This window comes from Seriola lalandi, unplaced genomic scaffold (assembly GCF_002814215.2).
Source record: "Seriola lalandi dorsalis isolate HSWRI2012SDOR001 ecotype SW California unplaced genomic scaffold, Sedor1 jcf7180002054482, whole genome shotgun sequence".
NCBI lineage: Eukaryota > Metazoa > Chordata > Actinopteri > Carangiformes > Carangidae > Seriola > Seriola lalandi.
The window spans coordinates 509,133-525,075 of NW_019525035.1; the positions used below are offsets into that span (position 1 = coordinate 509,133).

Consider the following 15,943-nt stretch of genomic DNA (forward strand, 5'->3'; position numbering starts at 1 on the left):
GGGGAGGGGGAGGGGGGGGGCAGGAGTGAAGGGACAGTTCCTGCAGTGCTGGGATTTCTGGTTTGCCTTGTTTATACTGAGTTTCCTCAAGGGAAGACGCTGATGAGAATCTCTGATAATCACATGAATATGTTGAGCTTGTGTGGGTTTGAAATAAATATGGGTGAAGAAAATAGAGTATAAATTTCATTATTCAACGACGGCAGCTAACGATTATTTACATTTATTGATTAATGTTGATTTTTTTTTTTTTGTCTATAAAATGCAAGAAAATAGTGTAAAATGTTCTTCACAGTTTTGTCCAACCAACAGTCCAAAGCCCCAAAATACTCAGTTTATAATGATTTAAATAGAGAATAGCAGAAAATTCTGAGGCTGAAATCAGAATATTCGCCAATTTAGCTTGAACAATGAGTGAAACGATCAATCAATTATCAAACTAGTCGCGTTAATTTTCTCTCCATTGATTAATCGACTGATCGTTGCAGCGACACCATCTAAACATCGTTCTATCACCCGATGCTTCGATCACTGATTGGTTGGTTTCCGAAACATTTGTGTAGAGAACAGTTTTATTTTCTGATTGATGACTTTGAAGATCATCACTCTAATCATTTTCCAGCGGATATTGTCCATCTACAGCACCGCAGGTGACAGGAGCAGCCATTCATCTCCTCTTATCTCTCCTCGGACTTTGCTCCGGGTGGTCTGATATTTCCCGATCACCGACGTTCCCTCGTCCCCAAATCCTGCATCACATCTTCACTGTGACGTGTGGACAAACTGTCAAATAACTAAACTTTAGATTTGATGAATATTTTACAGCAGTTTCATCATCGTTTCATGTTTCACATTGTGAAAGTTAATGATTTATTGTGCAACAGGTCTCGGGAGCGCGAGTTTGATGACATATGGTGTAATAATTACTCAACAACAGTTTCTCAATAGGGGTGGGGTGTGTGGGGGGTGGAGTGGGGGGGGTCATTGTCACAGATCAGGCCACTTTAAAATCAAACAATCATCCATTTGACGTCTTGTGGAATATTTTGTAGAATAGAAAAAGCTGCTTTTTAACTTTTAAAACATTTGCAGGTTTAACTCTGCAGACTGCAGGTTAAAGGGTAATCTGTGTGTGTGTGTGTGTGTGTGTGTGTGTGTGTGTACATTTCTTGGTGGGGAAGGTTTTCTGTAATGCATGAACGTGTTGAATGTGTGACACAATCAAACACACAGGAACAGATTAGTGCAGCGGCCTCGTCAGGACCTGAAGCTGTTTGTCTCTCCGTCCTCGTGGTATGTCATGTATCCAGTTAGTGATCAGTTGCCGAGCGTCCCATTGTTGTGGCTTGGTGTTGGCTTTCGGGGGAAGGGGAGTTTATGTTGAAAGTAGGTAAAAGGTCGTGGCCGCCTTCAAAACTAAGCCAACGGGTGCATGAGGAAGCACAGAGGCGAGTTCTTGATAAGCACATTGAGCTTCGTGTGGTTCCCAGGTGAAGTAAACTTCCTCCTCTCACTAGTTTGTTTTGGAGGTTCCTCATGTGGAACAAGTGGAACAGGCTTTCCTCTCCTGCTGGCAGACGGCCAGTCGTTGCACAACTGATTCCTTGTTTCCTTTGTCCTGGTGTTGCTGGCTGGTTTCTGCAGATCTCCTCCTCACTGAGGCACAAAAGAGGAGCAGACAGAGCAAAGTTTCAGCGCTGCAAAGGAAGTAGGCCACGAGGTTAATGGCTCTTCTTCATGCCGGCACAGTTTCAGGTCTCGGGAGGAGTATAATTATAATAATAATTAGCCGAGATGTGGAGTGAATAAAGACATCTGAGTTATTCCTCGAGCTGTGAACAAGCTCTTTCACTTCTCATTAATGTCGTCCGTGTCCTTCCACAGAGTGATCACGGTTCACATCACAGCCGGTGTATTTAAACATTCACCGCTCAGCTTCCAGCCAACTAAAAATCCCTCTGAGTGAGTGTTAGTTTGTCCTCTGTGCACTGGAGCGTAAATGATCACGTCTCCTCCTGAAACACAGACTGTTTGTTTATGGCGCCTCGTGCCTCTGCTGCTGAGATTAGAGCTGGTCTCCATGTCTGTTTGGTCCTCACCAATATTCAGTTGTTACATGAGTTTATTATAGTGAATATTTTATGGGAACTGATTACAGATTCTCTGGATTCTTGTTTATTTCATGTTTCATTAAATATTTCCAAATCTAATCTGAATCAGGAAACTTTTCTAACCTTGACCAATATTTTATTATATTATATTTATTAACACTGATGAATCCTGCAGTTTGATACAGACGCCCTGAGAGGAAAGTTTTTTTTTTTTTTTTTCATCTGTGAAATTTTTTGAAAAATTATTTTCCCAATAAAATAAAATAAATCACAAACAGTGAATATTTTTTCTTTTTTGTGAGAAAAGAAAAAAAATGTATTTTGTGCAATAAATAGAGAATTAAAAAAAATATATATATATTTTTATTTCTTCCCAAAAGGAAATTCACTTGCCTCTTGTTTCTACAGAAGGAAAAACACTTATTTTGACAGATTTTGTTAAAACAATAAAAAAAAAGATTAATACATGTTTGTTTTCTTGTGGTTTCTGCTCTGAACCTTAAGAATTCTATTGGTGCAGATTTTAACATGTGATCATATTTCCAGGACATTATGGATCCACGTCTTCACTTTGACTCTGGTGCAGTTACTTCAAACTCTCTGTTCTCTGTGTCTCCTGCTGCAAAGCTACGACCTGGGCATGGAGAACCGAGACGCCACGGACGACCGGGTGACGGTTGATGCGGCGGAGGCGGTCCGCCGCTACAACGTGGGCATCAAGTGCGCCACCATCACTCCAGATGAGAAGCGAGTGGAGGAGTTCAAGCTGAAGCAGATGTGGCGCTCGCCCAACGGGACCATCCGTAACATCCTGGGAGGCACCGTGTTCAGAGAGGCCATCATCTGTAAGAACATCCCCCGCCTGGTGCCCGGCTGGCTCAAACCCATCATCATCGGCAGACATGCACATGGAGACCAGGTGCCACATTTCCCTGTGTTTTATTTTGAAATGTTGATCCATCAGAAGATATAAAAACCAGCTCAGTGTAGTTTTACATCTCCTCTCTCAGGCTTCTCTTTGCAGCTCTAGTAACAACAGGTCTGTGAGCCAATCAGAGGAGAGGAGGCTCTGAGCCTCTCTGTTCATTTTATGTCACATAATGAGGCTTCATTAGTAGTTTTTTCTGCTGTATATTCTCATGTCAGAAGTGTTTAAGTTGTGGATAATAAATAATGGATTATGTTTCACTATATAAAAGCTGAACACAACGTTTACAGCTAAACACGGCCTAGAGCTGAATTACTCCTCTCTGGTCTGAACAGAGGGTGTGATGTGTGATGTGAGGGTGAAATGATCCTGATCTGAAGGGAACTAAAAACTAAAAGGAGCCGCCCTCACTGTGTCGACGTCAAGAATACCTGAAAACAAACCTCCACCAGCTCCCTCCATCACGCTGTCGGCTCATGTATGAGCTTGCTGAGCTGCAGTCGTGTCAGACGTTGTGGGGACGTCAGCAGAGACCACAGCAATAATTATATTCCCTTAAGCCGCACTTCGGACCATAATGCACTGCACTGCCTCTGCAGCGGGACAAGTTGCAGCAGCGTCACAGAACTAGAATCACAGGGGAGCTGGAGGCACTTTGCCAAAGTCAACGGTTAGTTCAGGAGGAAGCCGGTTACGTAATATCCCACGAGTGTCAGCGGTGTGCGTTATGTTAATCACCCTGCTGACACTGTATCACCTGACACTTCCAGTCCTGCTCAGGTGTTTACGGCTGTCTTGTTGCTGTCATTTGAACTTCGGTGTAACGCCGTGTTAGAGGACGGGGGTCGGTCTCATCAAACAGCCTTGTGGCTCTCTTGTATTAACGCTTTGTCTCTCTCACTGTGACAGTACAAAGCCACAGACTTTGTGGTGCCCGGGCCCGGGAAAGTGGAGATGACCTACACGCCCACCAGCGGAGAGCCGGTTAAATTCGTCGTGCACGAGTTCGAGGGTAAGAACAGAACCGGCTTTAAACACAAGCCAGGAGGTAAAGTGGGTCAGGAGAGACGCAACATCACAGGTGTGCAAACATACACACATCAGTGTTTAATGAAGAATATCCCAGAGCAAAGATGTCAGCCGTCATAATGTAGAAGTGTAATGGAGTGTCAGTCAATATGGCCGAGCTGGACTGGCGCCACGGACAAACTTTTACAAGCTCATTTTCCTTTGTGTTCATATCGTAAACAGGAGAATATAAGATATGGCTTATCTGTCATGTTGTAACGACTCACCTGCTCTGGTTTTATCACCTGACGCCAAACACTGAGCCGAGCGAGAGAGAGTTTCAAAGGTTGAGTAATTGTTCAAACACAAGAATCACAACTCATTGAACATGACCAAATGTTTTGTGAACTTAAAAGTGCTCACCACTTCTTCCATCGCAGGGGGAGTCAGGTTCAAAAGTGTGTGGTCACATGACCAGTTTCATCCTTGGTTGCCTAGAAACAAAAATCACCCGTCTCCCCCCTCCGGAACACAAAATAACAAACACAATCACACAAGCAAAGTTTCGCATCCAATATTCATGACGCTGTTGCTCAGTGTGTGTGAACGATGCTTTATGTGTGTGTGTGTGTGTGTGTGTGTGTCCAGGCACAGGGGGTGTGGCCTTGGGGATGTACAATACAGACAAGTCCATCAGGGACTTCGCCCACAGCTCCTTCCAGATGGCTCTGACTAAAGCCTGGCCGCTCTACCTCAGCACCAAGAACACCATCCTGAAGAAGTACGACGGCCGCTTCAAGGACATCTTCCAGGAGATCTACGAGAAGTAAGGACGGTCACACACACACACACACACACACACACACACACACCTTCTGTCCCTCTACACACTCTGCCAGATGTAGATCACAACTTACACGTGTTGCCCCCCCCCCGTGTGTCCCAGGGAGTACCGCGCTCAGTTTGAGGCCAAAGGCATCTGGTACGAGCACCGTCTGATCGACGACATGGTGGCCCAGGCCATGAAGTCCGAGGGAGGCTTCATCTGGGCCTGCAAGAACTACGACGGAGACGTCCAGTCTGACTCCGTGGCACAAGGTCGGACATGTTAAGAGCTCAGAACCTTTAACAGCTAATCACAGATGTTCTTATCTTAATGTGTGACTCTGGTTCAGGCTACGGCTCCCTGGGCATGATGACCAGCGTGTTGATCTGTCCCGATGGACGCACGGTGGAGTCCGAGGCCGCCCACGGCACAGTGACCCGCCACTACAGACAGCACCAGCAGGGGAAAGAGACTTCCACCAACCCCATAGGTAGGAGAGGAGGTTCATATCCCTGGGCGTTCAACAACTAGCCAAACATATGTCCTCACACTGTGTGTGTGTGTGTTTGCTGCAGCCTCCATCTTTGCGTGGACGCGGGGTCTGCTCCACCGGGCGAAGCTGGACAACAACGCAGAGCTGCGAGTGTTCTCTGAGGCGCTGGAGGCCGTTTGCGTCGAGACCATCGAGGCCGGCTTCATGACCAAGGATTTGGCGATCTGCATCAAAGGAATGCCAAAGTCAGTCCCTTCGTGATCTGTCTCAGTTTGTGTGTCTGCGTTCCTGCTGGAAGTGTCTGCAGCAAAATGATTTATTCATTAAAAGTAATGTGTGCATGCTGTTATTCTCTGTGATGGACAGATCAGAGCCGATCACAGCAAGAAGGTTGTTCTGGAATTAAAGAATATGTCTGTGTTTAACAACAAAGAGACACAAACTGCCCAGTTCACCCACAGTTCTGCTCGTCTGACTGTCGCCTTCTTGTGTTTTGAAGGAGCCGCACGTCTGCAACATGTACAGATGTCTGCAAAATTATATTTATAATAGTTTTGTTGATTGTGAAGTGAAAAGAAGTAAACACCTCGAAACCCCTGCAGCAAAGTGACATTTAAAACTAATGCACTGTAACTTTTTATTAAGCACGGGGGTGGAAATATTCTCTGTGGTTGTTTGGGAAACATCATATGACAGAGGGAAGAATGGATTCCTCTAAACATCACAAGGACAGATCTGCAGCGACGTAACGGCACAAATCACAACGTTAGATCTTTTATATTATGAGACGTAAATACATTTGTGGTTCGTTATGAAACAGTGGACAAATTCAGTCTCGGTGATGAATGGGAAACACTGGCACACTAACGTGGTTACGTTCGTGTTCGTGGTGACTCTCCAGCTTAAAGTGAATGACATTGTTCCGCTGTGCTACTGTGTAAGGTTTAGACCTGACTGACAGATCTCAGGTGAGTGACAGAACATGACGTCATCTCACCTGTAACGATCAGTGACTCTCAACAGGTGCCTCAATCATTATAAATCTGTTTTGTGAAACATTAGAAAATAGAAATATCTGACAGTATCTTGTTTGTGTAAAACTGACGATAACTACTGTTTAACCTCGACTGTCTCAGTCACACTACAGGAAGTAGAATCAGTACCTTGAAGTGTCCTCAGCGCTGTCTCGTCTCTCCCTCTGTCCGCAGTGTGACTCGGGCCGACTACTTGAACACCTTTGAGTTCCTGGACAAGCTGGCAGACAACCTGAAGGCCAAGCTGTCCAAGCTGTGATGTCGCCTCTGCAGCCTCAACACAGACACAAACACATTGAAAACACATGCCTCACGCACACAGAGACGACTACACAGCGACTGGAACTAACACTGTAGCGGGGAGGAGCGAGCCCACGACTCCAGGAGATGAAGTCATTCCTAAAACACCGGGGGGGGGGGGGGGGGGGGGCAGAAGCCGAACCTGTGACAGAGAGAAAACACAACTCCAACATTAACAGAGTCCAGGAGCATCACTGGACGCCACCTGCGACCTTGTTTACCCTGATTGCACTGGGTCCCCTGTGAAGTGAGCGTGGGCGTGTGTCGTCAGTATCTGTTACGTGATCTGTGCTAGACGGGGGGACAGCATTAGTCCGAGGGGAGAGACTCGAGACCCTCACTGCCTTATTCGTTTTGTGTCACTCTGATCGTCTCCTACGTCTTTGTCCTGTTTTAATAATACCTCAGACGGCAGCACGTGTTTTAGTGGCAGGTAAAAACCAGAGCATCATCCTGTAGTTCACTAACGACTCCTCTCAGTGTGGGAGCAGAGACCATGTGATTTTACTGCATCATGAAACACATAACACATGGACGGACTCATTCATAGGAATCAAGCATGACTTTTAAACAAATTCAGACACTATAGGTTTTTGTATTAACACAGCTGGTAAAGAAGTGTATTTATTTGTCCTTCCTTCGTGTGTGTGTGTGTGTGTGCGTGTGTGTGTGTGTGTGTTGATCACTATGCAGTTTGTCGTCAACACATATCCTGCCAAATTGTCTGCATCACATTCTCCATCTGGTGGTTTGTGATCAACACTATGTTCATTCCTCTACGACTCATAATAAACGAGTTTTTGAAGAAATGTGTGTCGTTCTTTGAGCAGAGCTGGATTCAGACTGTGAGGCGTTCAGGTTCATTGATGAGGTTGTACTTTAAAATCAGTGGTTTTATGCAGACTTTATGATAAACTGAACTCATCCAATAATTGTATTGATTGATGACATTATGTACAAGTGTGTGTTGTATTGCAGTATCAAGTTGCTCACCACTAGATGTCTCTCATGGCCTAGTTTTCTATATGGGCCTTTAAAGGACACTGAACTCAACTGAAAATGCAGAAGAAGAGCAAAAAACACAAACATACAAATAATAAAACACAAACAGCAAAAGACAAAGAATTAGGGCTGCAACTAATGATTACTGTCATTATCAATTAACCTGAGGATTATTGTCTAAATTAATCCTGAAACAGTGGAAGATCAGGTGACATCATCAACATCTAGTTTTATTTCACATCGTCCAAACACCCAAAATATTTCATTCAAATCCACATATTTAATCCAAAACATCGCAGATTGAGGTTTTTCAGTTAGACAAACAATAATAACAACAATAAAACTCAGTGATCAGCACCGGATCATTTAACACTCATGGTCAGGTTTCAGGTGTGTGGGGCAGATAGGCAAACCAATTGTCCCATTTGCCCCATTTCTCCATTATAATCATGTATATCTTTGCCTTAAATGCATCTTTGTTCTAATTAAGATGCTTATTCGCTGCTGTGGCTGTGAAACATAATTTGTGTTTATGGGACTGCAGCCCCCACCATATCCACGTGTTGAGGGAGCTGCAGCTTGTTAAAAACGTTCACGACTTCTGCTGCATGTTCTGTGACTTACATGACTAGCCACACCTTCCACTTACAAGCTTATCTGCTGCACTGTGAGAAGTTAGTGCAAGTAAAACTGTGCACTGCACTGAACAACAGCAAGGTGCTGCATGGGTTAAAACAGAATTGAAGAGGTGATATCTTAAAGTTTAATTTAAATAAGTGTCTTTAAGTCACTATCACTAAATGACGTAACACACTGGTGGTTGAGTCCTTGCATTTTACAGCTTTATGAACTAAATCACAAGGTTAGTGACGTGTGTCCTTTCACCCAGGAGTCCTGACATGTGGTTCAAAAACAAACCTGCAGTTCCCATGTGTCGCCACAGAGGCCGCCAACGATCACAAAACGGAGATGCTCAAAATTGCCACTTTAACTTTACCTTATGGTTGAGATATATATGACGTAATCAGGATAATTAAGCTCATCCGATATCATTTAATTCTGACTCTTCATTTCCTTTAGTTTTCACTTCCTCTGTTTCTCCAGCAGGGGGAGCTGTTGCATTAAAGCCTCCCACTCTGCTGTGTGGCAGGATCACTATACATCTGATCAGGGGACGAGCAGCTGCCCCGCACTGAGGACTGAACACCACCACGACCGAACCGGTCCGGATACTTCAGTGCGTGAAGAATGGATCCTTATCAGCGCCAAAGAGACCGAGCCCCCCCCCGGAGAAACACTCACCTGTCAGGAGATGCATCAAACATTCCTGCTGTTGATCAAACACCTGATACTCCGGACTCAAATAACGCACCGGGCAGCGGAAATGCACCTGCGACCGACAGACGGCCTCAGTAGTGAGTAAAAGTTCTGTTTCATCAGAGTCAACGTGAAGTCTGACTCACTGTTCAGACGTAAACACAGGCCGTTTGTTTTGTTTACGTTTTCGTTTACGCACATTTTCTGTATGAACAGTGAATCGCTGCTGTTTCCTTTCACTTTCGTTTCACGGAATTAGAGAGAGGAACGGTGCCTTCACAGTTCCCCGTAAATCCCAACACTCTGTGCCACCGAACGTTTCATCACAAAAAACAACAGAAGCTGTTAGCGTCCCTGTGTTTCCCAAAGGAAAATAAGAAAACACGTTAATAATATTTTATAAAATATAGGTTACTAGAATTAAAAATATATATATATTAATAGTACTGACTTTAAAACAGTACTACCATTTTGCCCAGCTCTCTATTAATAAACAATATACACTTAAAAGTAAAGTGTGCACTTAAGTTGCATTATTTACACTGATCACTTTTATGTGATTATGATAAACAGTAGCAACATGAGCAATTTACTTTAGTCCCATCTCCCGTGAAGGCAGCACCATATTGGGATTATTAATGGCTGATGTAAGGAGCATTTTAGTGTTGAAGGAGGTGCAATTAATTCTAACAGCTTTATACCTGAGGGGTAGTTTAACAACTTCTAGACAACTTTAACAAACTTTATTAACTTAAATATGAGATATGTAACAACTGTTTAACACTGTACTGTTGCACTATTGTTGTTACCAAGTGCTTTGATTTATACATATTTATATTTAAATATACACTACCTCAACATTTCAGCACTTTTATGTGGCTACTTTTATTTTGTTATATATCTTGTCTCCGTTATTTATCTTATTTTGTCTTCTAGTATATTTTTATTTTATTTTCAACGCTTTCTGTGTCTCATGTCTCTTATGTTCCTAATTAAACATCTAAAAATACTCAAGTGCAAGTACAAGTGCTGTCAACCACATGCGGTTATTTAAAACGCAAAAAACACAAAAACATAAATAAAACTGTTCTGCAAAAATGTAACACCACATACTTATTTATAAAAACATAATAATCTTGTTATATACCTGCATTTTGGTACGGATATCCAAATTGTACTTTTACAATATTTAATTTTGTTGCATTAAAATCACTTTTATTCACTTATTCATTTATCTGACCCCTTCAGCCCAGAACAAACTTCATTCAAAGACAAGAACTTTATTTTATCTCCTGGGTAACAACAGCATACAGTTTAAATGACAACAAACTTCTCAAATGCAGCAGTGTTTAATTTTGGTAGAATTTTGCCTAAATAAGCTATAAAATAAGTTATAATATGATTATAGCAAGAAATATGAGTAGAAAAAGTATTTAAACCAATCATTCTGCTCCAACTCTGTGTCTGTGTCCTCGTCTCAGCTCAGGTGGATTCACCGTGATCCCACCAAATGAATCTCGGCGAAGCAAGATGCAGATGAGTACGCTGCTGCCGCTTTCTTCTATCTTACTTATATTATTTTCATCCTCGTGCATGTTTGAAATTTCTCTCCAGAGTAATTAAGGGTTTTTTTCGCGGTTGCAGTGGCTCAAAAAGAGGAGGAGGAGCTTCAGAAATGGAAAGAGACAAACAGAGTTTCTTCTGTGCACGTGACTCCACAGAGGCTGGGTAAAAAACATCCTCAATGCAAATGATCTTTAACTATCTGTATCACGTCATTCATTATTATTAATTATGCTTACGTACTGATGTGATGTGGTGTAACCTGTTGTTGAAGGTGGTGATGTATCATTGGCTGAAGCCAGACAGAAGCAGCTTACAGACCTGCGTTGCTCCAAACTGCAGAAGAAGGTATTTACTGGCTCATTCATTCAAATCACAGGCGGCTTTGAACATATTTGAATATATTTTGAATTTACAGATTAAAGTATTTGCATCAACTACTTCCCATCAGTCTTTTGTCGTCTACAGAATATGACAAGACCCTGACGATCTGTGATTCATGATATTTGTAATGCTGCTGGTCATTTTTGCAGATGTTACAAATTTAATTTGCTCTGGGAGAAATTTAAAGGAACTTTTTCAAGCCTTTGAGAGGAGATGGAAATTCTCAAAACTTTGGTTTGACATCATTAAAGAAAAATAAACTTCTGTTTCTTGTAAATCGACATACGGATGTTGAACTAAAGATCTGAGACGTTGAAATTGAATTGATCATAAACGAACATGGAAACAACATATTGATTATAAAGAAGAAAAAATATCCAGGTCATCAGCAATCCTGTATAAATCTAGGGATATGTTACATTATAATGCCTTGTATTTAATTCACTGCACCTTTAAAAACAAGTATAAATTCAATAGTCTTACAACAGAAACGAGCCATACGTTTTATTATTAATAATAAGGCTGAACAATAAGACACTAATCAATTGTTTTCTAAATTCTCCTGCTATGAGAATTTGCTGTCTATATTATTGATATTAACAGAAACCACCTTTCAGATGCAGGGAAATATTTCAGAGAGTTACTTTGTGCTTTTCCTTTAACATATTAAATGTAAACTGTCGTGTCCAGCTGAGGCAGGAGGAGCAGGACAGGACGAGGAGAGAGGAAGAGGAGGCCAGTCTGCAGAAGAAGAAGGCCGAACAGAGGCAGAAGGTGAGAGCAAGATTAAAACAACAAGAATATGTACTTTGGCCTTTTAGCAGAAACATTTTATGTGTGTTTAGTTAAGTATAAAAATGACCTTAAATCACTCACCACCCCTTCTACTTCTATTTTAATTATCTTTAACAACAAAGCATTAAAATCTAAGAAAAATCAACCATTAAACTCACTTTTATAATGGGGAGTTATTTTACGATGAAGTGATAATTGACTGGTTTGGCGCCTCCTCTAATCTGTTTCTATGTCAGTCAGCGCAGTGATTTCCTGTATTTCCCAGAGTGCTCTTTGACAAAGCCCAGAGTCCCGCGTCAGGAATGTACTGTGTGGAGAGTGGAGGTGGAGAGAGCAAAAGCAGCTGCAGTAGTAAGAGCAAGAGAGCGAGAGCTTTCCAGTAAAGAGTTGCACCACTCACTCAGAACATAACGAGTGTCTCGTGGCTGCAGTGCATTATGGTCCGTGAGATCAGCAGGAAAAAAACGTCAAATCTCGGCTTTTTCTAATTGTTGAATGTTGATGAAGAATTCATGAAATGCGTCAAACAAAACTGTGAGAGCAGAAATGCTAAATTTAGCAGAGTTGAGTCTGGATTTGTGGCGTCGTCGTATCTCTCAGAGCTTTACGAAGGGCGACTGGACGATCAGCAGGTTCTTGGGAGACGTTTCTCCTCTCGGCTTCCTCAGTTCCTCAGTCAGTGGGGAGCGTTAACACCTGGACGGTCTTCTAAGAGGTCCAGCCACTTAATTATGTACACCTGCAATAAACCAGCCCTGCTTTAACATCTACTGCACCTTTATAAGGTTAACAACAGTTTTTGTTTGTAAATTCAATCATATGTTTATAATCGAGGTCGTATTCAAAGATGAAGTCTATACATGAGGTGGACAGAATATTAGAAACATCTCCTCTTATTATAATGGAGTCCAGTAACCATGACGATTAGATAAAATTCAGGCAGTTTGTTTTTTCATTTTATACCAAAAACTAAAAAAACGTCTGATTTCAGTTTTTTGTTTTAAACCAAAACCAAACCACAAAAAAAAACATGTTACACTCTTTTACTTTGAGATACTTACCTTCTGTGCCGCCTTCAAATCAACAAGGAAAAATGAAAAAAAAGGGAATTTGTAAACACCAAAATTTCAAAAAAGTTTCTTCCAATTTGATGTTCTCATTTTTCATTTTCTTTATTTGATTGAAACTGCGTGACAGTAATCAGACTCATGACCTCAGTGCTAAAACATATAATTCAATCAACACTTCTGTGACAGTGTCGATAAAACCTTAGCGGCATTATAAAGGTCGACTCTGTGGCAGGTCAGCTGTATTGGAGGGTGTACCTAATAAAGTGGCCACTGCAACTAAAGAAAACAATCAAATGAAAAAAAATGTCAATACTTACAGCAAATATAGTGGTAAGAAGATGAGCAGCCTGCATGACAACCACTTCCCTCAGTGATGGGCAGTACCATGTTCAGCCTCCAGGTGTCAGTAGAGACAAGCCTCCACCTGAGCTGCAGCTGAGCTCTGGTGGCCCGGAGCGGAGTCACACTCCCAACATTAAACCAATGACAACCACCTGATTAATGGTCTCGTGGGTTTCCAGCCGCCACAGACGGCTCCTCACCGTGTCCTCAGACATGTTCTACTCCACATCTGGATCCCGGCTCAGTCTAATAGTGCTTAATGGACTGCTGCAGTTGATGTGGAGGTGGTGATTAATGCTGAAGACCAAAGCGTTATTCCACAGGCCCTTTTCCCGTTGCGCCATGACCTCTGCGAAGCCGTAGGAATGTCTCGGTAATCCGGCAAATAAACAGATGCATGTGAAACAGCCTCATCGCGGTCTACAGACGTGATCTAACCGGAGGCCGGCGAAGACAGAAACCCGTCCTCACCCACTTCGGTTTGGGATACAGGGGCAGTTAAATACCAGGTGGAGAATTATGAAGTGTCTGAACCACAAGGACTGGGCATGCTTCAGATGACCCTTGCTCCCAGACTCAGCCCTCGTCTTTATCTGGTTTCATGGAGATGTCCCGTTTTAACATAAATACAGCAGCGGCCCAGGCGGTCGGGCTGCACACGTCAGACGTGCCGGAATGATAACAACATGATCTCAAAATCTAAATGAAACATGTTTGACTTCAGCCAGCATTTCATCAAAGTTGGAAAATGGGCTTCAGTGATAAATAAAGGTGTCGTCTTCTCAAACAATCATTCTTGGTTCTTTCCCAACTCCTTCCTCAGTAACCGCTCACATTTTTGTTTCAAGTGTTACATGAAATGTTTTTTCACATGTTGTAAAATACATCTCCTGACACGTCCCTATGTGGAGGACCAGGGATGACACAGGAAAAGTTATAAAGCATTTCCTTAATTTCATATTTAATAGGTATTAAAAATAGGAATTGTAAGAAGAGTTTATAAATTAATGATTAATCCATCAATAAATACTTCAGATTGAAAAATGTATTTACAAAAACACTCATTAAATAAATCCTTTATAAATACAGTAAATAATAGAACTGGAAAAACTATTTGAATAGGAATTTTAGAAATGGGAATACAAGCCTGGATTCCCTCTTTAATTTCCAGCTGCCTTTCCTTTTCCTATTAGCTCATCGATTAGCTTAGTCATGTAGCCTTTACGTGACACTCTGGGCCTTCAGAGCTGGTTAAACCCACAGTCAATGGAGAGCTTGAAGTGGTTTTTGTAAGTATTTGTTGATAGATTAATCCTTCAGGTTTAAAATCTTTTTACAATTCCTATTTTTAATGCCTTTAAAATATGAAATTAAAGAAATGCTTTATTACCCCTGGTCCTCCATTCTCTTAGACTTTTTAAAATAAATTTGACTGTCTTACAATCAATCGTTTGTTGTATTTTAAAAATAACTTATGTATACTATTATAAACTTGTTATCACAGTGCATCAAAATACTACAATTATTATTGCAACTATTGCAGCCCATGCACTGTACTGTAATGTATATATGTTCAATGCATGGCTGGTAACTCAGGTCTGTCCTCACTGCAGCATCATTACGCCCAGTGATCAGTGAGATAACTTCAGGACTTACTGTATGTGGTGGCTGCATGCCATGCATCCTGTGTGTGTGTGTGTGTGTGTGTGTGTGTGCAGCTGTGTGACTGTCGACTGTGTTGCATTACAGGCTGAGCGCCTGGAGGAGAGGAGCCGACAGGAGGAGCAGAGCAGGAGGGAGCAGTTCAGGCAGGATCACCTCAGGTCAGCCCTGGATCAGGTTCACTTGGGTCTCATCACTGTCACTGTGCGGTGTTGTGTTGGTTTTTTTTTTGTGTTGTGTTCTTTCTTGCTCTGCAATGGATCTCGGTTATAGATGTGGCATCGGATGACACGATCTTCAGACCTTTACAAAGGAAGCGCCCAATGTCTGACCCTCTGCTGACCTGTAATTATCGCTGGAGTTTTATCAAGGCGCGTCTTCTGTTGGCAGAGAAAGAAGAAACAGAGCAGATTAGTTATAAATATCAGGCGACATGAGGTTCACCGCTAGTTTACCTATTCAAACGTGTAAGCAGCTGGAGTTCCTGTTTTTTGGACTTCCAGGGAAGACTTTAATGAACAGGATTTGAACGTTTTTAAAGATGGATGACAGAGACTGAATAAACAAGATAAAAAGAGGTTAAGAGACAGCCATGCTAGCAGCTCTCTGAGGCTGTATTTTGGTGCTTTGAGCTAAACGCTAATGTCAGCAGGGTCACAACACTTAATTCTAATATTTTAAGCATGTTTAACCGTGTGTACTATCTTAGTTTAGTGTGTTAGCATGATAGCATTTGCTAATTAGCTCATTGCCATTAGTTTTGCATGTGTTTGTTCATAAACCAAAATATTGCACAGATTGAAATTTTGATCAGATGAGCTGGATGAAAAGTCAAGTCATGGACCACCAAAGTTATTACAATGCATCCAGAGGAGAATAAGTACATCCGCTCAAACATTCATAGAAATCCAACCAATTGTTGTTGAGGTATTTTAGTCCAGATCAAAGTTGTGGACTGACTCCCATAGCGACATTACCTTAAAGGTCTCCTCCAGTGTAAAGGTCTGTGTCCATGTGTAGTGTGATTATAGATCAGCTCTAGCTTCTATATTAATACTGTGAAAGTATCAAAGCCTCAGTCCACAGAGAAATGCACACAGCCTGTATT

At 42.0% G+C, this 15,943-nt stretch overlaps 2 protein-coding genes across 3 annotated transcripts in view; both read left to right on the forward strand.

The window, feature by feature from the left end:
* The window catches only part of idh1 (isocitrate dehydrogenase (NADP(+)) 1), a 9,049-nt gene extending 1,540 nt beyond the window's left edge, over positions 1–7,509 (forward strand). For both annotated transcript variants that reach the window (XM_023412548.2, XM_087175678.1), the window contains exons 3-9: positions 2,739–3,030; positions 3,949–4,051; positions 4,696–4,873; positions 4,994–5,145; positions 5,223–5,363; positions 5,449–5,611; positions 6,575–7,509. In XM_023412548.2, coding sequence (XP_023268316.1) covers positions 2,739–3,030; positions 3,949–4,051; positions 4,696–4,873; positions 4,994–5,145; positions 5,223–5,363; positions 5,449–5,611; positions 6,575–6,659 — 1,114 coding nt within the window. In that variant the 3' untranslated portion in view covers positions 6,660–7,509. The remainder of the gene's footprint in view (positions 1–2,738; positions 3,031–3,948; positions 4,052–4,695; positions 4,874–4,993; positions 5,146–5,222; positions 5,364–5,448; positions 5,612–6,574) is intronic.
* Positions 7,510–8,834: 1,325 nt separating this feature from the next.
* Positions 8,835–15,943, forward strand: part of epsti1 (epithelial stromal interaction 1) — a 19,135-nt gene continuing 12,026 nt past the window's right edge. The window contains exons 1-6 of the mRNA XM_023412506.2: positions 8,835–9,117; positions 10,501–10,559; positions 10,664–10,747; positions 10,857–10,930; positions 11,657–11,740; positions 14,923–14,996. Of these exons, the coding sequence (XP_023268274.1) occupies positions 8,951–9,117; positions 10,501–10,559; positions 10,664–10,747; positions 10,857–10,930; positions 11,657–11,740; positions 14,923–14,996 (542 nt within the window). The 5' untranslated portion in view covers positions 8,835–8,950. The remainder of the gene's footprint in view (positions 9,118–10,500; positions 10,560–10,663; positions 10,748–10,856; positions 10,931–11,656; positions 11,741–14,922; positions 14,997–15,943) is intronic.